At 43.3% G+C, this 20,486-nt stretch overlaps 2 protein-coding genes across 5 annotated transcripts in view; one reads left to right on the top strand and one right to left on the bottom strand.

Annotated features, from left to right (window-relative positions):
* DHRS12 (dehydrogenase/reductase 12) overlaps positions 1-15,694 on the top strand; it is a 33,982-nt gene extending 18,288 nt beyond the window's left edge. For 2 of the 4 annotated variants that reach the window (XM_076364140.1, XM_076364159.1), the window contains 5 exons: positions 5,889-5,950; positions 6,705-6,809; positions 7,355-7,445; positions 9,973-10,110; positions 12,634-12,898. In XM_076364140.1, the coding sequence (XP_076220255.1) occupies positions 5,889-5,950; positions 6,705-6,809; positions 7,355-7,445; positions 9,973-10,110; positions 12,634-12,761 (524 nt within the window). In that variant the 3' untranslated portion in view covers positions 12,762-12,898. Of the gene's footprint in view, positions 1-5,888; positions 5,951-6,704; positions 6,810-7,354; positions 7,446-9,972; positions 10,111-12,633; positions 12,899-13,185 lie in introns of those variants that run through there. The other 2 variants (XM_076364145.1, XM_076364151.1) reach the window with 2 other exon arrangements.
* Positions 15,695-16,882: 1,188 nt separating this feature from the next.
* Positions 16,883-20,486, bottom strand: part of WDFY2 (WD repeat and FYVE domain containing 2) — a 74,444-nt gene continuing 70,840 nt past the window's right edge. The window contains exons 14-15 of the transcript XR_012997891.1: positions 17,730-17,880; positions 16,883-17,582 (exon numbers count right to left, since the gene is read on the bottom strand). The gene's annotated coding sequence lies outside the window, so the exon portion shown is untranslated. The remainder of the gene's footprint in view (positions 17,583-17,729; positions 17,881-20,486) is intronic.

Genomic DNA, 20,486 nt, shown 5'->3' with positions numbered 1-20,486 from the left:
TTAACTGATTTTTACCAGATGAATGAGCCATTGAAATCTGTACAATAAAAGTGTTTGGTTTTTTTGTTCCCACTTTTTTCACAGTTGAAATAACACTGTTCCTAATAATACTGCAAAGCTCAGGCAGATGGAAAACTTCACTGAGTGTGGTGCTGGCTGCCTGCCCTTATCTGAATGTTAGCAGATTAAAAACCTCACCAACAGTTTACCACTAATTGCCAGATAGAACATCAAGCAAAAACTAATCTAGAATCCACCAAGACACTTGGGTCTGCAATAATTGCATCATCAATTAATTTGATGTTATAAACAGGTAGTGGCTTTACAATATTACTTCTGCTGAAACCATAATTTTCTTTATAAATCAGTTTTAAAGTACAGGTTTTTGGGGTGACTTTAAATCTGTAAAGCAGATAGGAGTATGTGTGCATGTACTATTATTATACGTGATATCCTGTTGATTTCCAAGTCTGAAATATATATGAATCCTAAGGAGTCTTCCAGGTTTTAGCAGGCTAAAGCTGAGTTACAACGCCAGCATTTTGGAAATCTGCCTTTGCAGTGTTTGTTTATATTTTCTGTTAGGGCTATTCTATATTTTGCTTAGTTTGATGTTCTAGTACAGAAAGATTTGTAGTCTTCTGTGGGAAAGACCAGTGTCTAATACACTGTAGACTTCTGTCCCTTGCACGAGGATAGCTTTCACTCTGGTTATGCTGTGGTAGAGATGGTGAGATCCACGGTGAACTAACTGTTGCAAGAAAGTGCAGAGCTACCTTCCTGCAAGACCTAACAATAGTGTTTTCCATAGAGTCGCCTCAGCTTCTACTTCAGGTCATGTGAAAGGTAGCCTAATTTTATTTAGGAGTTTATGAAGCAGACAGGCTGATTTTTGTAGGTTTTTGGATTGGTTTTTTTTTTTTTAAACAATTTAGTGTATGAATTGAATGTTTTTCTCCATAACAGCTCCTCATTTTCTACATTTGCATCATTAAAGTTTCACTCTGTGATTGTGAAACCACTGAATTACTGCTCATACAGGTTGACAGAGGAGTTCACTGTATGGAGTTAAAAACAGGAGTTGTTAATTAGAACACAATATCAGATTACTCAACTAAATTGAGATGATCTCAGAGCAAGTGGAGCAATTACAAAATGGGCCACAAGGGAATGCATGCTGATTCAATAATTTTTTTTTTTGAGCAAGTAAACATGAAACTTAAACATTATTGTGATCAGCACTTGGGAGGGAGTATGTATGAACAAAGCGTGTTCTCATTAAGTGCCATGCTCGTTGCTTTTACTGGGATTACCATGTGTAATGCACAGGCTGACAACCCACACTGTCTAATCTACCACATGATAGAGTTTGTTGAATAGTGTGTAATGGTGGAGTTGCTGTGTCCTTATAGGAAGGTTTTAATTACACTATATTATATATGATTTCCTATTATGTGAGCTCAGCTTCAAGACATAAAACTTACAGGAATTTTTCCAAAGAAAAGGAAATGTTGAGAGGATGTTTATCTTTAAAAGAAATTGTGCATCAGTCCCAGGAGCCTCTTTAACTGGATAAAACATGGTCAGCAAGTACTGTGTCAAACCCATTACATGGAACAGGGTTGTAGCTTGTCCAGTATGTTTCTCTAGTCAACTCTTCACCTCAGCAGAGTTCAGTGAGGGCGAGATGAAATCCCGTATGTGTGGGTGATGGACTGGATGCTTTCTCGCCCCCTTCTGCATTCCTGCTGCTTCTGAACAAGCTCCCAAATTCATCCTTCTGGCCTTCTTTGTGTCACAGCAAATACTCCTTTTCAAAGGGAAGTGTATACCGTTTCGCTACAAAAAATTATTATTATTTTTTTTCCCCACCTTTACGCCAGTGGAAGCCAAGGTTTCAGGCCATGTAAACAATATACCTTCCAATGGCAGGAAAAGGTGCAACGTGCGCCAGTGAGCCAGCAATGTGCACTCGCAGCCCAGAAGGCCAACCGTATCCTGGGCTGCATCAAAAGCAGCGTGGCCAGCAGGTCGGGGGAGGTGATTCTGCCCCTCTCCTCTGCTCTGGTGAGACCACACCTGGAGTACTGCGTCCAGCTCTGGAGCCCTCAGCATTACAAAGACATGGACCTGTTGGAGCAGGTCCAGAGGAGGGCCACAAAAATGATCAGGGGGATGGAACACCTCTCCTATGAAGAAAGGCTGAGAGAGTTGGGGTTGTTCAGCCTGGAGAAGAGAAGGCTCCGGGGAGACCTTCTTGCAGCCTATCAGTACTTAAAGGGGGCTTATAAAAAAGATGGGGACAAACTTTTTAGCAGGGCCTGTTGCGATAGGACAAGGGGGAATGGCTTTAAACTAAAGGGGGGTAGACGTAGACTAGATATAAGGCAGAAATTTTTTACACTGAGGGTGGTGAAGCACTGGCACAGGTTGCTCAGAGAGGTGGTGGATGCCCCATCCCTGGAAACCTTCAAGGTCAGGTTGGATGGGGCTCTGAGCAACCTGATCTAGTTGAAGATGCCCCTGCCCACGGCAGGGGGGTTGGACTAGATGACCTTTAGAGGTCCCTTCCAACCCAAACTATTCTATGTGTCCCCGAGGGCTCTCTATTCCTCCTCTGCCGTAGATACAACTGCTGGGGAACAGGCATTAGGAAACATGGTGGCCTCAAGGCTGAGCATCTCCATTTACAGAGTATCTGCTTGAGACAAGGACATGTTTTCTCCAGAATCACCCAGGAGTAGTGGCAGTTCTTGTTCTCTGGGGAAAAAAGGTCTTCCTTTTGTTTCTGGCAGAATCCCGAAGGTCCTCTCAGAGGAGGGACAGGATCACCAAGTTACCCAATGCTTTAATGCTTTCGGTGTAAGGCACATCACTGTTGATCATCGCCTTTCCCTCCACACACCTTTGTGTTCTCTCTAGGTCTTTTAAACAATTAAAAAAAAAAAAAAAAAAAAAAAAAAAACCCTTAGAAAAATCTGTACGCTTTGAACACAGTGATAATTAAGCATTAATCACATTTGATATGCTTTAACATTTTTAACTAAGCTCTGTGGGAGGAGGTTTCTCCTTTAACAGACAAAAATGATTTTTGTGTCAAGGAAATGTACTAGAATGCTGCAGTGTTCATTTTGGAAAGGCAGATGTCCAGTACATTGATATTAATAAACAATTATTAGCAAGAAGATATACAATTTGGATATTGTCTTGATTTCCATAAGTGGGGGGAGAGGGGAATGTAGTTTCTTCTACCAAAATCAGTCTTGGTTTTCCTTGCAGTGTTTTGTTGTTTGTTTTTTTTTTAACTAAAAATAAGAATATTTTCCTTTTTTGTTTTTATACTGTTAATGCAATTCATGTTTTTATAAGGACTGTGGCAGGCAATACATTCATTTGCAGCTTCCCCTTTTACTTAGAAATTCATTTCTGTATTACTGCATGCTGCAATACAGCTGTGCTTGGCAAAACACATGCCATGAGGCACATAGCTGTGCCAGGCCTCTAGACTGGCTGTACTTAGCATTGTTCCTATTTGTTTGAACGTACTATCAAACTATGTGCCAGCTCTTACATGAATAAAAATGTGGGGTTTCAATTGATGATGGTGTATTCCAAACAACAATACACCTTATTAATAAGGTATATCTATTCTACTATTATTGTAGTAAATTTCTTGTCCAGGCTGTTTTGCCTGACAGACCAGCCTATGCAAATAAAAACATATAATATCCAAGTATATATGTTAAAGTACTAAGGAGTTTGTGTTTGGATACTTAAAAGGGGGACAACAGTTGGTGAAATATTTAGTAGTGGGAGAAATGAAATGCTTCAGTCTCAATGGCTGATGTGTCACATCTGTGTGTGTGTTTTGAGATACTAGTGCTTACCATAGGAGGCTGGGGTCAAAACTGGTCTTTTTGTGCTCTGTTTCAAAGCAAATGAGCAAGTGGTTTTGCGGGACAAGACGACTGAATGCTTTGGCTCTGTGAGATTTACTGAATTCTTAATAAACTTGAGGAAGAGAGGAGACGCTGGCTTTGCAATTAGTTTGTGGTTTTAAATAAGCACATAAACTTCTGACAAGCTGCAGTTGCTATAAGCAGGATTTTTGGCATCGAACACTTCTCTCATCCAGCTGGAAAACAAAACAAACCCCAGTTGTTAATGAGGCAATGTTAGTGCATTCATCTTTGCATCCCTTTAGAATTAACAAGCCAATATGAAGCCCCTTAAAAGTTTACATTAATCTGCAGGACAGTAAAATCAAGCATCCTCATAGCTGGTGCATTGCAGCTCTGCCTTTAGGAAATGCAGCTTATTTAACCAAGACATGATGTTACTTTGCATTTGAAGAATCCATAGCAAATCAAAATTTAATCCAGGCGCTCAGCTTGTACTGAAGTTATTTTTATTTTTTTTACATCGTGGCAGTCTCCCATAACAATCAGCGGTAGTTCTTGTTCTAATGATGTCATCGTTCAGTCTCCCCGCCACTACCAGGGGAGACGTACAGGCTCTCGTTATTCACTGGCAACTGCCTTTGCTTGCATTTTCTGCTGAAGACAGGCTGCATTTACTCATCTGCTATGCATTCGCTTTGTTTGATTTGCCAGGGTTTTAAATACGTTGTGTGCATATGGATGTCCCTCTGATTATATAGAGAAAATGAAGACTGCTGTGACTGACGGGGGAAATGAACAGTTTGTTCACCAAGCATGTAACTTGTTTGATTTTGGTAGCATATTTATAAACGTGCTGTATTTTAACTGGGTGATCTCATTGCCTCTGTGGAAGAGAGGTTATAAAGACACATGCTGAAGTCTTCATGTCTAGTGAAAAACACTGCCTCGGTAGCTCATGGAAAAAAATACGTTTGTCGCTGACATAGAATTGTTGAACTAGAGCCATTTGTGAAGAGACAAGAGGGAAGTATTACACTCGATGAAGAAACACTAGACTAAATGGGGCTAGATTGATTTTGAATTAAATATTTTTTAAAAATACAGTTTAAAGGGGGAAAAAATTAAAAAAAAAAATCTCTGAAGAGATAAAACCAAACAAAAATCCCTGTGTTGCACTTGAGTGGGTGAATCATCACTAGGTGTGTCTGAATCAAACACACTAGCAGTTGAACAATGTTTTGAATAACAAACTTTGCTGGTCATGGTAACAGCTGTAATGGAATATATTTGTGTGGTGTGTACAAATCTATGGTAAATGAACATGATTAAAGTGGGGAAGGACACAGTTCAGTTTCCCCACGTAATCTTAGCTCAGCCTTGGGCACGCAACATTAATATTCCCCCCCCCCCCCCGCCCAAGGGTTCCTTATCTTCTGTAATAGTCATACTGGGGATTTAAGAGGCAGTTTTTGTGTGCAACACAAATCAGAAGTGTCAGGGTACTCTGAGTGATTTCACAGTGAGAAGGTAAAAATGGATGAGTCTTAAGTGCATATGCAGGGGCCTAAGAAACACAAGTGTGAAGCACAGTTTTCTTCCCTTGTTCGTGACCTGGCATATATGTATATATGTGTCACACATGGAGTGGAAATGCATTCCCTATTTCTTCACTGGCATCACCTCACCCACGAGGAAATCCATACCTGAGCCATTTTGCTTTCACAGTCATGGCTGGAATGTAGCGATCAGTTTGCTCTACAGGTACAATAAACATAAAAGTCTATAAAATAACTGATGTGCCTTTTGAGAAGTATGCAGCAGTGCAGACCACTACGAGTTGAATAGGCGTATTGCAGGTAAAGCGGCAAGAAAATTATTAAATTCAGATGAAGTTTCAGAAATAGAGAGATTTTGTGATAGGGGATGGAGAGAGAAGAAAGCTTTTTTAAAAAGAAAAGTTAACGTTGTTGTCTATCTGTCTTGTAGGTACATACATTCTGACAACTGCCCTGCTGCCCCTCCTGGAAAAAGAAGCTGATGCCAGAGTGGTGAGTTTGTGATGCGGTTGAAAAGTGGTGTTTTACTGTTCTTACCTTCTGGTTTGTGACAGCATTTCTTTGACTGTGCTAGCAATGCAGGATTAGTTATAATGCTGTAAGCATCTGTAGAATCCTCTTGGATTTTGCTAACAGCAATCTCCTTCTCCAAGGCAAAGCTCCTGCCTGCTACTCTCAACCCTTCATTGGAAAGCAGAGTAAAACGCTTCCTTTGGAAACTTCCCTTTTTACTTTCCCTGGGGCAAGTTATCTCTTGCAGCATAGTGCAAAATACCTGTAACAGGAGCATAGGCTTAAAAGAACCTTGTAGGTCTTGGTATAAAACTGGACAGCAGGTACATTTTTTTAAATGAGATTTCCCAAGTTTTATATGGTGTCTCTTGTTTTCTAATTAGCTTCTATAAATACTAAACATAAACTACAAATAGTGCTATTCTGCTATTTTCTTTCTCCCAATTACATTTCAAAAGGAAGAAGCACAAAGTTCCCTGATGGAGTCAACACCACTTTGAATGAAAATCACTTTCTAAAAAAAATTCTATGTCTTCCACCTCATCTCCAGGTATGCTCCACACATGAGCACAAGCATAGCGTGAAGAGTATGCAGAGGAATCCTCCTCCTAGGGACTTCAAAATACGGCCTGAAGACCACATTACATGCATGAGTGCGATTGTGGGGGATTCCTGGTTTTGTTTTTCATCCATTTGCTTTTCATTCATTTGTTTTTCATTCATTTGATTACAGATAACTGTCTCTTCGGGGGGCATGCTAGTTCAAAAATTAAACATATCTGACTTGCAGTCGGGAAATGGGACATTTGATGGAACTATGGTGTATGCACAAAACAAGGTACAGTCCATGGTTTTGAGAACAAAGCCCAGCACTTGTTTGCTAGGTCGTTTATACCATCTGCTTTGCAGAAAGCCTGTTGTTCACTGTTGCTTTCCCACTGCATCCAACCCGTACAGAGCTATAATCTTCAGGAGTATGATGGCATGCACTTATGAGTGCATACCATTTTGTGTGGAGAGTATGGCTAGACTTCCATTTGATTTGATTTAAGTCTCGAGGGGGAAAACTGTCTTTAGCTGACAAACCCTTTCTGCCTGCTTAGTTCTTACCTACAGTCTGCAGCAAGTAGACGTGGTCAATAAAAGCAGTGTTAACCACTTTAAAAGTAAGCTTGTGGTCAGGATATGGATTGCAATGACCATGGTGGTCTCTGACAAAATTATCCAATAAATCCCAATCAGGATGAGAAAGGGTATATTTCGGCTATACATAAATGCCCTGGTATTTACAGCATATTTGGTGTAGTTTATCTCCCTGGGAACTAACTTGGTGGACAGGCTATTGAACTTGATGCTAGTCTGGCTGGTTTTGCTCTATCCTAGAGACAGCAAGTTGTCTTGACAGAACAATGGGCAAAAGCTCACAGAAACATCCATTTCTCTGTTATGCACCCCGGCTGGGCAGACACTCCAGGTAATACCTGCATGACACTGACTATATTTTTTTTCTTTCCAGGTTTAGTCTAAAAGCAAAGAGAAATGAGAGGTTCTGGTAGATTTCTCCAACAGGTGCAGTGATTTCTTGGCTCCAAACTGGTACTTGAAGTAGTTTTGTACCCCCTTGGTAACTCAGTTCTGCACAGTGTCTGCTATCTGTGTATAGTCAGAGAATAATAATGGGCGATGAATGGTTCCAGCCCCACACAAATGCACAGCAGAGCCATAGTGCATTAAGCTAACCTTTAAGTTACATTTTTAGTGGGACTGTTAAACACACAGAGAAGAGCTTTTGCCTCTGTGGGTACCAATGTGCAGACGTTGGGAATTTGCAAGGGCATATAGGAAAATGGAGCATGCACCATTGTGCAAGCCCTGTTCCTCTGCTCGTCCTCTAAACATTTACTGCTGTCGAGAAGCAGCGTGTTTGGCCAGACAGCCCTTTGTCTGAGCTGCAGCTGTTCTTCAGTGATTGTGTCTCAGCAGGCGGGCCAGCATCGGTTATCCAGTATGCATGTTGCGTTCCGCAATATGTTACCAGCCCCTAACGCCCAAGCTTGGGATGCAGACTAGCAATCCGATCTCTAGGTCTTTTCTAGGGATGCAGTTTCCCAAATTTGCTTCTGATGACAGAAGCATTTACCCTGTCTACATTATGCTTGAAAACTGCCCTTTCCAACTAAATATCCTAGTATTTCTTTTTCTTTAAAATACGTTTATTTTTGCACATCCTTTGTGGATTTCAAACCTAATGGAGCATAAAGTTATCCCACCTTAAAGTTCAAGGACTCTCCAACCCCCCAAAATAAACAGCTGCAGGGGATGGGCCTTCAATCATCACCTGTTGGACAAAATAAAAAGAATCCAGAGTTTAAACATGTATTATGTTGTTGGCTTAGGTACTATTCACCATACAGTTTTTAAATCATAAAATAGTTTGGGTTGGAAGGGACCTCTAAAGGTCATCTAGTCCAACCCCCAGGCCGTGGGCAGGGACATCTTCAACTAGAGCAGGTTGCTCAGAGCCCCGTCCAACCTCACCTGGAATGTTTCCAGGGATGGGGCATCCACCACTGCTCTGGGCAACCTGTGCCAGTGCTTTACCACCCTCAGCATAAAAAATTTCTGCCTTTTATCTAGTCTACGTCTACCCCCCTTTAGTTTAAAGCCATTCCCCCTTGTCCTATCGCAACAAGCCCTGCTAAAAAGTTTGCTGCCATCTTTTTTATAAGCCCCCTTTAAGTACTGATAGGCTGCAAGAAGGTCTCCCTGAAGCCTTCTCTTCTCCAGGCTCAACAACCCCAACTCTCTCAGCCTTTCTTCATAGGAGAGGTGTTCCGTCCCCCTGATCATTTTCGTGGCCCTCCTCTGGACCTGCTCCAACAGGTCCGTGTCTTTCCTGTGCTGAGGGCTCCAGAGCTGGACGCAGTACTCCAGGTGTGGTCTCACCAGAGCAGAGTAGAGGGGCAGAATCACCTCCCCCGACCTGCTGGCCATGCTGCTTTTGATGCAGCCCAGGATACGGTTGGCCTTCTGGGCTGCGAGCGCACATTGCCGGCTCACGTCCAGCTTTCCATCCAGCAGTACCCCCAAGTCCTTCTCGGCAGGGCTGCTCTCAATCCCTTCATCCCCCAGCCTGTATTGACACTAGGGGTTGCCCCAACCCAGGTGCAGGACCTTGCACTTGGCCTTGTTGAACCTCATGAGGTTCACACGGGCCCACTTCTCGAGCTTGTCCAGGTCCCTCTGGATGGCATCCCGTCCCTCTGGCGTGTCGACCGCACCACTCAGCTTGGTGTCATCTGCAAACTTGCTGAGGGTGCACTCGATCCCACTATGTCATTGATGAAGACATTAAACAGCACCGGTCCCAATACAGACCCCTGTGGGACGCCACTTGTCACCAATCTCCATCTGGACATTGAGCCATTGACCACTACCCTCTGGATGCGACCATCTAACCAATTCCTCACCCACCGGACAGTCCACCCATCAAATCCATACCTCTCCAGTTGAGAGAGAAGGATGTTGTGGGGGACCGTGTCAAAGGCCTTACAGAGGTCCAGACAGACGACATCTGTAGCCCTTCCCATGTCTGCTAAATACAATGCTGCAATTGGTTTCCTAGAACTGGTGAGAAGATAAGAGCTAAAAATCCTGTTAGAATACCTAAGTTTTGGTATTTCTGTTTCCCCCATGTCTTACTTCTTTGCAGTTTAGAATGGAATTGGCTCAGGAACCTCTCACTGATCCTGTTCTCAGCTCCTACTAGTTTTGTCCCTGTAATTTGACCCAAACAAACAACTGGTGGATCATCTGGCAGTTTAGCACTATTATACCACAAGTCATCGTACTCCTAGCTATGGGGAAATACTTATTCTTTCATAAACTCTGAGATGCCTTGTCTTCTTCCTACACTCATAATGGCAATTTTAAGCTGCTCTTCTATTTTTATCAAAAAAGCCTTGCATGGCAGACCACCATTCCATTGTTATTCTCTCTAGCTGTGAGATCGTCAATGCCAGATTTCTATCAGAAGATGAAGAATACTCTGCGCACAGAGGCCCAGGGAGCTGATACTGTTGTATGGTTGGCAGTATCATCTGAAGCGACAAAGTTACCGAGCGGCTTGTTCTTCCAAGGTAAGGCGGCAGTGTCTTACGTTGCATAGCAGTGGAGATCCCTAAGCTGCCTGGACTGTAGGATCTGGCCTGGAAGGGGATGAAGGCTCGACCAGGCAACCCTTGTTCAAAGGATAAAGTATTTCTCAAAATCCTTCCAAGACTAAAGGCTCAAGTGAGCATCGTGCAACCAGGGAACGACCGTGTTAAGTTGTCATGTTCCTGCTTTTGTCCTCTAAAGTAGCTGATAGAGACTTCAAAGCATTTCTTTAGGGAGGGTTTGGTGGTTGTTTTTTTTTAATGAAAATGGCTGTATGCAGGACTGTGCCAAGGGAAGGTGAATCACAGCAGTCAAACAGCATCTTTTATGATGCTGGGAAACTAGCATCCTTCTCACAGAGCACTGGGGGTTGGCTTTGCTTTGACAGGCTTTTCCTACCGTTCCATGCTAGTTAAAACTGCCAACTCCCCCTTTCTCTGACGCTGGGCAGAGACTTGAGCACAGTGGCGTTTTTGGCACTGTAAGCACAGGGAATGGAAAAATAGGGCAGAGCCTTTCTTTTCTCCCAGGCAAATGACAGGCATCTTAGTAGGAGCAGCTGGAAGCATAGATGTCTTAATGGTGATGCTGGTCAGTCCAGTAGGAGAAAGGAAAAGCTCACAGTAATTGTTTACAGGAGCCCAGTACTTTTCTTGGATGTGGCACTCAAATCCTGATCCACTGAATTTCTGGCACAGCATGCAGGAAGTTCAGACTTTTCTGGAGTTGGGTTGACTTTGTCCCTTCTGTCGCCTCCCAGACAGTCACACAGGGTTGGTTGACAGATACTTAACCAGACCTTTTTCATGTCATCATGTGGTGCATGCATGCATGCACCTACATCCCAGCTGGTCAGTCGTCTTTGTAGAACCAGGCTTTGTCTTTTTCGTATTCCTATCACCTTCTTCTGGTCCTAATGCTTCTGCTCAGTTGTCCTTGCTCTAGATCATAATTCCACCCAGGCTCTTGTCTTTGGCCTTTGTCTACCCCCAGCTTTAGTAAACAGGGAACACACCTTGGCTTTTTAGCTATAGATAATTACTTTTGAGAGCTTTGGTCTCGGCATGACTGCTCTTAAGGCTGCAAGAGAAGTCCTGTGTCCATGTCCCATGCTTATCAAATAGCGATGAAGTCAGTTATTTCTCTCTCCTACTGCCCTTTGGAAGCCACAGCTTAGTATGGGCCCTTTTCAGGCCCTTTCAGTAACGGGGCTTTGTGTGCAGGAATACTTTACCACAAACCCTGCTCTTCTGGTCCTAGACGGCCATTTCCTGAATCGGTCGCACCTTCCCTCCATTTCTTCCGTTCTCTTTTATTCTGTTCCCTTTAAGTGCAAACCAAAGCCAGCAATCTTTTTTTTTTCCTTAGGAAAAAAAAATGGGAAGTGAGAACATGACTTGTACAACCAGAATTCTCTGCATCTGCCAAAACAAGTAAAAAATGTTTGACAGAGTCCTGCTTTCCAAAGACTAGAAGCATCTTCTCCGTGATGCTGAACTTGGCTTCACACATAGTTCCCAAACTTTAGCACAGGCTACTAGAAGCACTACAATTAGGTAGGAAGCAGTTCATATTCAGTGATGGAGAAGGGAACGTGCCTCTGCACGTTTCTCTCTCCACAGTTTCCCGTAAGGAGAGGTTATGTGGTGTGTGCAGCCAGTTACAACATTTGCTCTTAAGAGAGCAAACATCTCTGCTCCCCTGGGCAGCCTGGTGGCAGCCTGATAGGTTTTCAGAGAAATCTGCTGCCCAGTGTTGCAACAGCTTGTTCTTTTAGTCTCAGCTGGCTACTGTGAAAGTTGGACTTACTAAAACAGACTAACAGTGCTGCACCAGCGCTCTGACGGTTGCTTCATAGACATCTGAGAGCACTGCCATAAGGTTCCCAGGCTCTAGATACCGTGTTTTTGGAGAGAAAAATCCCTTAGAATGGATGGTGATATAGCTATATTTACACAGAGTGAGCGAGGAGTACGAGATTTGTAAAACCAACCAAAGCATCAAAATCAGCAAATTTGGTCAGACATCTTTATGTTGGATACATGTTACTTACGGTGATTGAGCGATTAGCATAAGTTCTTTAGCAGTTAGAATTTAACCATTTATTTTTAAGGATGAAAGTAAGCATTTTAAGGTATAATCCAAACTACAAAGTCCCAGCTGGGGAATTTGTGTAGCACTAGAAACATTATCCAGGAGGCAAGAAAAAACCCTGTCTCATGCTGAAAAAGCAAGCTGCAAGTGAGGTCTTGCTCCCCAGTCTAAGTCATACTGCGCTAAAGCACAATCGCTCTAGTTCCAGAATACAAATGAAATTAGTTTAATTTCTGGTTTGGAAGATATGCTTAACTGACATTGTTTACAGATACCTAGAAGGTAAGTTTCCTGGCTTCAAGACCGTGAGGTACATTTGGGCAGTATAGAGCCTAGCAGAAAAATCTCCTTTGTGCTAGAAGAGGTAGTTAAATATACCCATAAGGATTTTTTCATTTTTCGTCTTCCAGACAGGCAACCAGTCCCTACACACTTACCCCTGGCAAGCACCCACAGTCCACCGGAGGATGAGGAGAAGCTAATGGAGGTGCTGGAAGAGTTCTCCCAGAAGTTTAAATCCACTTCTCCAGGAACTTAGTGTCACTGCTGACACAGCGTAACCACAGAGCTTCTAATTACACAGTAACAGTACTGTAGTGCGCCTGCTGTTGAGGGGAAGTAGGATGCCGTAGGCCTCTTAAAAATAAATTGTGTTCAGGTGTTCTCATCACGGGGGAGAGTGCTGCCTGTGACTTTTTTCTTTTTCTGCTGCCGAGAGTCTCTCCCATTGTGAATATGCACCTGCTGTCTCATGACACAGTAAGGTTGTGTTCTTTGAATTGGAAGAGAAATTGGGAGGCATTAAAACAAAACCCAAGGCTTTGTGAAGTTACCCAAAATCTTTTAAAACACTCAGCACGGAGAAATGCAGAGGAGCGTACCTTCATGAGGGCCACTGAAAGACTTCAGGAAAGAAGTAGTAAATGTTTTAAACAATATTTAACAATTACTGTATTTGACAGGTTGGTGGCTTCCTTTACTGCGTGAGGGTGACTGGGCTCGAACCTATAACTGGGAATGCAGAAACTCTCTCTTGTATCGCCTGCTTTGTTTAAACGGAAGGATTCCTCATGGCCTTCAGTCTCTATAAATCAATGCTGGTATGCAGAAGTGATCTGCTTCCTCATGTTTAAACAGCAAGAATTTAGGAACGCTGCCAAATGCCTTCCACATTACTCTATGGAGCCAGGGCTGAATATTATCCCGTTTATGTCAAGACACCATAAAGTAGGAGGTTTCAACACATACCACACCCAGACATGGTTGGATCCAGCAGAGAAATGGCTGCATGACTCTAGGCATGAAAAGAAGTAACGTGCTAAGCTGTACGTGCTTGCCATTTCTGTGAAAGATCAAAGGGAATTGCTTTATCGTTATGAATGGATTAAGAGGGGGAAGGGAACACTGGGGGGCACAGGTTTCAGAGAAGTCCACCTCCTGATGAGAGGGTTGTGTTTTGCCTGGAACTGTTTATTTCCAGACACAGAGGATGGGATTTGTCTTCCCTGACCTGTGGACGTTTGAATTACTCATTGGGATTCTCACTGTAAATCAGTAGAGAGAAAACAGGCTTTTTCACAGTGATTTACTGGATCTAGTTTAAGAAACAACCCCTACATTCCTACATCTTTCTACTGGCGATGAAGACAACCAGCTCAGACTAAGACATTCAGATGGGGTTAATTTTGTCTTGCGTGTTTCAGATTTACTGCAAAGCCAAGACTATTAATAATGATAGTGGTAACACACTTTCTCCTGAACTGAGTGTGTTTGATAGCAAACTGCATACAGAACCCAACAAAGTCGCACTACTGTTTTACACATGGCTGTAGACCAGTGTGGTAGGACAAAAGACCTAGACACAAATATAACACGGGTGTTCTTGAGCTCCGTACAGTGACTCGTAGCTAAAGGCCATGCTGATGGGCAGAGGAGAACTCGTTATGTCCGCTTTACATAATTCAGTTTCCCAAAAGATATCCTACTGGCTGATGGCATTTACTCATTATTCAGAGACATCCTATTAAGTATCAATTTGGAAAAAGTTTTCAGCCTATTGTCAGTCTCTCTCCTTGGAAATAAAGGCTTTACTGCGAGAGAGGCCCTGGAATAAGTTTTCCCATGATAAGCGGGGGTTGGATATGTCAGGCTGTCGTCGGACTGTCGCAGCTTTTCCTGAGGAGGCTGGATCAGGCATTCAAACTATTGCTTCATTTTAGAAACTTAACTCTTTCTTGCACTACAGTGAAAGAAAACAACAGCAAGGCTTGTACAGACGTTTATTTCCTAGAAGTCCGGTAGTAACATTTTGCACGGTTCAAACTCTTAAATACAGTTACTGAAAATAAGAGCGTGGCTGAACACGTATATAGTAACTGCATTTCTCTATCCAGTAGCTGCAAAGCTAAGAAAGACACTGGCATACTTGAGTATTTAAGTCAAGTTGCTTCTCGGCTCTTTAGAAGAAAAGTTTAATGACAGGTATTTAAATATAGTTAATAACCAAAAGTGCACTATATATATATATATATGTAAAAACCATATTTTAGTCCACATTCTGTACTGATGTATTTGAATAGCCTGTATTTTTCTTTTTAGTCACAGCTTAAAAATGAAACCAAAGGTATGAAAACTGCTTTAATCAAAGTTTGGTCACAGTGTAAAGGAGCCAGATACTATGGTTTAAGAGCACTTGTGATTGAAAGAGAGTTAAAACACAGGACAGCAATTAGAAACAAAATCCGAAGTCTCCCGATGATGCTTTATTTCAGCCCTTTTCCACAAGAGCAAACACGGTGTGTGGCTGTAAAGCCAGCGAGATGCTTTGTGTTAATGCAATCCAGAATGGCTCGTACCTGCATGTAAGCAAATGCATTTAGTGCCACCTATAAAATTTTTAGGGGCAAGAGAAAAAAAACGGCATCCAGTGACAGATTACCAGAAACACAAGGTGGCGCAAGTTCTTGCTAAGCAGTGCGCACTGGGGGCTTCAGTACACACCTGGTTTATAAGGAGCCGAACGACAAGCGCCGCAGCTGTTCTTACTGCCCTTCCCTTTCCACACTCAGCCCAAGGCTTCTTCTATCCGCTTGCAGGCTTGTATGACTCTGGCCTCAGTTGTTTTTCACATTCTGAAAGCTTTCGCGTTTTTCTTCGTTTTGTGAAGGTTTTTGCTCTTGGGGATTTTGCACCAAGAGGAATGCAGCGCCACAGACCACGCGTAGAGTCATTTCCCCATGGCCTAATGGAAAGGCACAGCCCGTCAACAGTGCAGCGGGACCGACTGCAGGGATGCAGGGGCTACTGAAACGTTTCTCTGTCTTGGGTGAAAATTGTAGGAGGTCAATGTAACAGATAACAGACAATTTTGTAAACTGCATTTCCTCTTTTCCCAAGTTTCATTTCTGGGCCATGTTTATTCTTTGTAAAAAAACCAAAACCACCTGCGGTTGATTAAATGTATAAACAATTGTTTGCTGTCTGCCTTTGAATAGCAGGGCGTTCCCATGTATACCTCGCTATTCTGGAGTAAACTGCAAATACCAACTGTTCGCATTTGCAGCAACGCACCCGCCAGCTTTTGTGCTGTCCTAACTCTCCACACTCACTGTTCCACTCACTGGGAACAAGTCGCAAGCAGGGACAACCCTTCCCGTTAAACAAGGCTCGGGTGGGGTGTTGAACATGCCCTGCCTGGGCTCAAAGAGGGGAGTGTTACTATAGACTTGGATGCAAACAGGCTTAAGTCAGTGCTGAAAAACTCAGCGTAAACAATTTATTTGCTAGGACACAGCCCTGGGCCAGACATTTCAATTTTAAATTCAATCACTAATTGTATTTTTTTGAATAACAGAGGATTTTTTAAAGCCATAGCAGTAGGAGCAGTACTAGTTTTCATTAATCAATGTTTAACTCAGTGAGTGGAGACTGAACATGGAGTTACTCTTTCAGAGAACAACCTGGTGGTCATTGACTCCAGTGGAGAAGGGCAGCTATAAACCAGTTTAATCCGCAAGTTCCTTTTGCCTGTGCCCTTCTTCCATTCCCTGTGTATGCTGCTCTCTCACACTCCCTGCGCAAAAATAAAGCTCCCCTTCTCATAACACCAGATCCTACTTATCTAAAAATCAGTGCTGGTCAACATCCACCCTCTGTCTTTTTAAACGAGCTGTTATCGCTCTGAATGCCAGCAGGAAGCTTCAGATCTCTCCTGGCTCAGCTCAGCTTATTTCCCTGTTTGTCCACCAGGCTTACATCTCTTGTTTTGTTGGGAGAGGTAGTTCTGAGTGCATTTGGGCAGACCCAGTGACTGATTACAGGAGATAATTTTGAAATGCCAGTAAGACGACTTGAAAACTCTGTGTTTCTGCAGTTATCCTAACAGCACTGATCTAGACAATGAAAGAAAGAAGGTACTGAAAAGGCAAGGAGTCTAATGGGGAGTGAGTGTAACAAAAACACTTCTGAGGCTAAAAGTGACCAAACCCAAGAACTTCAATATGTGAAGCTGATCAGTATTTATGTTCCTCTCTCTAGAGGGAGCCATCAGATAAAAGTTAGGAAAAATGATAGATTCCTGTGAAGGAAACTTGTTCTCTCTCAGAGTAGAATCTAACGCACAGCCTTACAAAGAGACACAGTGCCAGCCTGGCCAAAGGTCTTCAGCAGGCCAGGTTTTCAGCCTACTGTCACGAGAAACAACTCAAACCTTTGCTGTGCCAGCAGTGACAGTGGTATTTCACAGATAAACATGTTGCTAGAACAGAAGAAAAGGGGTAAAACCTGCACCTGTGCAAACTTCAGGCAGCTGCCAGGAAGTGGCGTTTTCCTTGATGGTTAAAAATCATCTTCTTGAGCACCTTCCCTTTACTTTCCAGCTGAGAATCCGCGATCCGCAGGGAGCCTTGGGGCGATTCAGAAAATTGCGCAATTCGTTCACTGCCCAAACACCCTGCTTCCCTTGGCTGCTCACCCGCTGCCGGGCCGTCGGAGTGAGGATTCGCCGTGGCAAAGGAACGACCCCGCTTGCCCGTACCAGTAGTTGTCAGTTTTATGCCAACTCACAGAACGGGCAGATGAACGGGTCCAGTGAAAAACCCAAATTCCTCATTACGAATCGGCACACGCCTAGAGATGGAAAAGCAATAGCCAGAAGCTGATAGAAATTAATTCAGTGGGGTTGAACCAGCACAATTTATTCAGTTACGTTGGAGACACTTATTTACATAATGGCACAGAACTGGAAAGTGTTACAATATAATTAGCGGAAAAGATGGTCAAATTGCTGAGCAGTATTCCTAGAAAACACCGACCTGAACAAAAGCCAGTAAGATTTTTTTTCATGTAAAATCCCTCTATTCTGAAAGACAACAAAGCCCACAAGATATTGGTCAGTATGGTGAACTTAACTTACCAAGTAGAGAGTCAGCAGCAATGCTCAGCCTTTGGAAAACTAAACCACCTCTGAAACTAGTGGTAATGACAGAGATGAATCAAGTTCACGTACCCATTTTTTTCTGAAACTTTCTTGATTACTTGGTGGTGGCAACCCCACAGAATTTTCTTGGGACAGGACAAAGTAGAGGTGTTAATGATGGGTCTTTCACATCTGAGGGAAGCCCTGAGCTGTTTGTATTTGGTTGGTACATGCAAAGGTGCTGAATTTGGTGAACAGGGATGAAAAAAATTGTATGGAGAAGCCTGGGAAGTACAAAGGTGATAAAACCTTTAATAAATTCAGATTATTTAATGTATAGGGAGAACAAGTAACTGGAGAGAGGCAAAACCTGTATCTTCATAAGGCCTGACGCCTCTTGGCACCATCTCAGTAGTGATGCGTCTCTTCCCCATCATTTAAATATCGAAGTGCTTCCGCATGTAACGCATTTCTCACAGCACTACTTGAGGTAGATAAATACTATTGGGCAATTAAACCAAAGAACAAGAAATTGAAGTCAGATCTTCATAGACTCAATGTACCACCCTATCACTAGAACAACTCTATACTCCTCGTGGCTTCTGGATCCTGACCAGGGCTGCTGGGGGGCAGGGGATGGTTCGGCTTTGTACAGTTCTGATGAATATTCATTTCTACACTACTGGCTTTTTTTGTATGCTGATTAACATTCTCTCTTGGCATCTCTTCTTTGCAAAGACTTCGCCAGTACACTGTGCTCTCTTGGTTTCGTTTTGTTTTGAGTTCGATGTCCCCACATGGCACCAATTTCAATGCCTTTGAACTCAACCTCTTTCTGTTCTTAGCAGCACAATGTTGTCCTGCAGCAAACAACATGTCAGAGATGGCCAAAGACTAGTCACAAGGGAAAATCCCCCAAACTGGGAAAATGCAATGAAAAGTCACATGTGACCACACAGAGTTAATTTCAAACTTAAATTCCAGAACTTCAGGTTATTGTTAAACTAGGGACCACTTTTTTCTTCTGAGGAGCAAAGATTTCCTGCCAAATTTCACATGCGATTTTGAAGAGAAAAATCTGTTTCTTCCTCAATATTACACAATAGGTCAACGCTGAAGGGACTTAGCACATTAATCCATCCTGAGAAAAGGATCAAGATTGTTGTTACCGTTGCATCCTATTGTCACATATAGAGCCAAAGTCTTCTAAATCCTAATTGAAAACATCCCATGTGCTCAATGTGGTCTCCTGGAAAGGACATGGCCTTCCCACACATTGTAGACCTATTTCCTATGCGCGACAAAACAGAATTTTGGTTGTTCTTACTCAAACCCTATTGCAAGCCGCAAGGACAGGCATATGTAGCTACTGTTAGTAGCCCTAGTATTTTAGATTTAGATTTAAAGAGAGACATCTTTTTTCTAACCCATGCAGTAGATGCAGACATGAAGTAGATTTCGAATTACTGAATAGCTGAGGTGGGAAGGGACCTCTGGAGGGAGGTCATCTGGTCCAACCACCCTGCTCAAGCAGGGCCACCTAGAGCCAGTTACCCAGGACCGTGTCCAGACGGTTTTTGAATACCTCCAAGGATGGAGAATCCACAACTTCTCTGGGCCACCTGTGCCAGTGCTCGGTCACCCTCACAGTGAAAAAGTGTTTCCTGATGTTCAGAGGGAACCTCCTGTGTTTCAGTTTGTGCCCATTGCCTCTGGGCCTGTCACTGGGCACCACTGATAGAGCCTGGCTCCGTCCTATTTGCACCCTCCCTTCAGGTATTTATACACATTGATGACATCCCCCTGAGCCTTCTCTTCTCCAGGCTGAACAGTCCCAGCTCTCTCAGCCTTTCCTCATAGGACAGATGCTCCAGTACCTTCATCACCTTAGTGGCCCTTTGCCCTGGACTCTATCCAGTAGCTTCATCTCTCTCTTGTACTGGGGAGCCCAGACCTGGACACAGTTGGGAAAAAAGCTGCATATTCCTCTCTAACAGTGATTTCCTCAGCAGGCATAAAGCAGACCTTTTTTTCCCCCTACACCTTTTTTGGATCACTCACAATCCTTTTTGTTCATCCAGCCATCCACCTTCTTATCAGCAACCAGCCTCACACAGAAGGAACACATCCCTCCTTCTCCCAGTACTGGAGATACTCATGCCACCCTCTCGGGCAAAGCGCAGTTGCCACTTTTGATGTGCTAAGAGTCAACATGCTGACATTCGGGTGATGGCCTCCAGTTCAAAATGGCGAGGTGGGGAGGCCACTTGGGCTTCACTATGAAAAGCAGCTGTAGACAAGAGTGCTAACAGCTGAGCACACTAATGTCACCATTCAGGATTATTCTCTGTTACACCGGCTGACTTTTAGTCCTATGCACTACTCTGTTTCAACCATGTCTATCCATGACATTAGTCTCCTGTAGACAGAAGGACCATCAGTGCTATCATTGCAAGCAGTTGCCCACATACTTTTCCCCTTACTTAAGTATTTTCAGCTTAAAAAGACTGAATTTTGGGGCTCAGGTTGATCTTCCTTCAGCCACCTGGAACACAAGTGGCTCAAGTCAGCTGCTCGGGCACTGTGTATGTGACCAGTGCCCGCCCCATCACCTGCCTAAGCGCTACAGATACTGTTCATTTTAAAACCAAGAACGGCGGGTAGATGCTCTGAAGAGCACTGCTTCTTCCCCCAAGGAAACACCAGCTAAGAGAGAAATGAAAATCAATTTTTCTAAAGCGAAGAGCAGAGGAAGGCCAGCATTGTTTGTACGCCCCTTGGCACAGCAGGAGATATCACTAAAAGCCTGCTGCTGCACTTCAGCAACCCTGGGGAAAAAGGGACTTT

The sequence above is a fragment of the Aptenodytes patagonicus genome, chromosome 1, assembly GCF_965638725.1.
Source record: "Aptenodytes patagonicus chromosome 1, bAptPat1.pri.cur, whole genome shotgun sequence".
NCBI classification, from domain to species: domain Eukaryota; kingdom Metazoa; phylum Chordata; class Aves; order Sphenisciformes; family Spheniscidae; genus Aptenodytes; species Aptenodytes patagonicus.
This window is presented reverse-complemented; position numbering and strand designations above follow the sequence as displayed.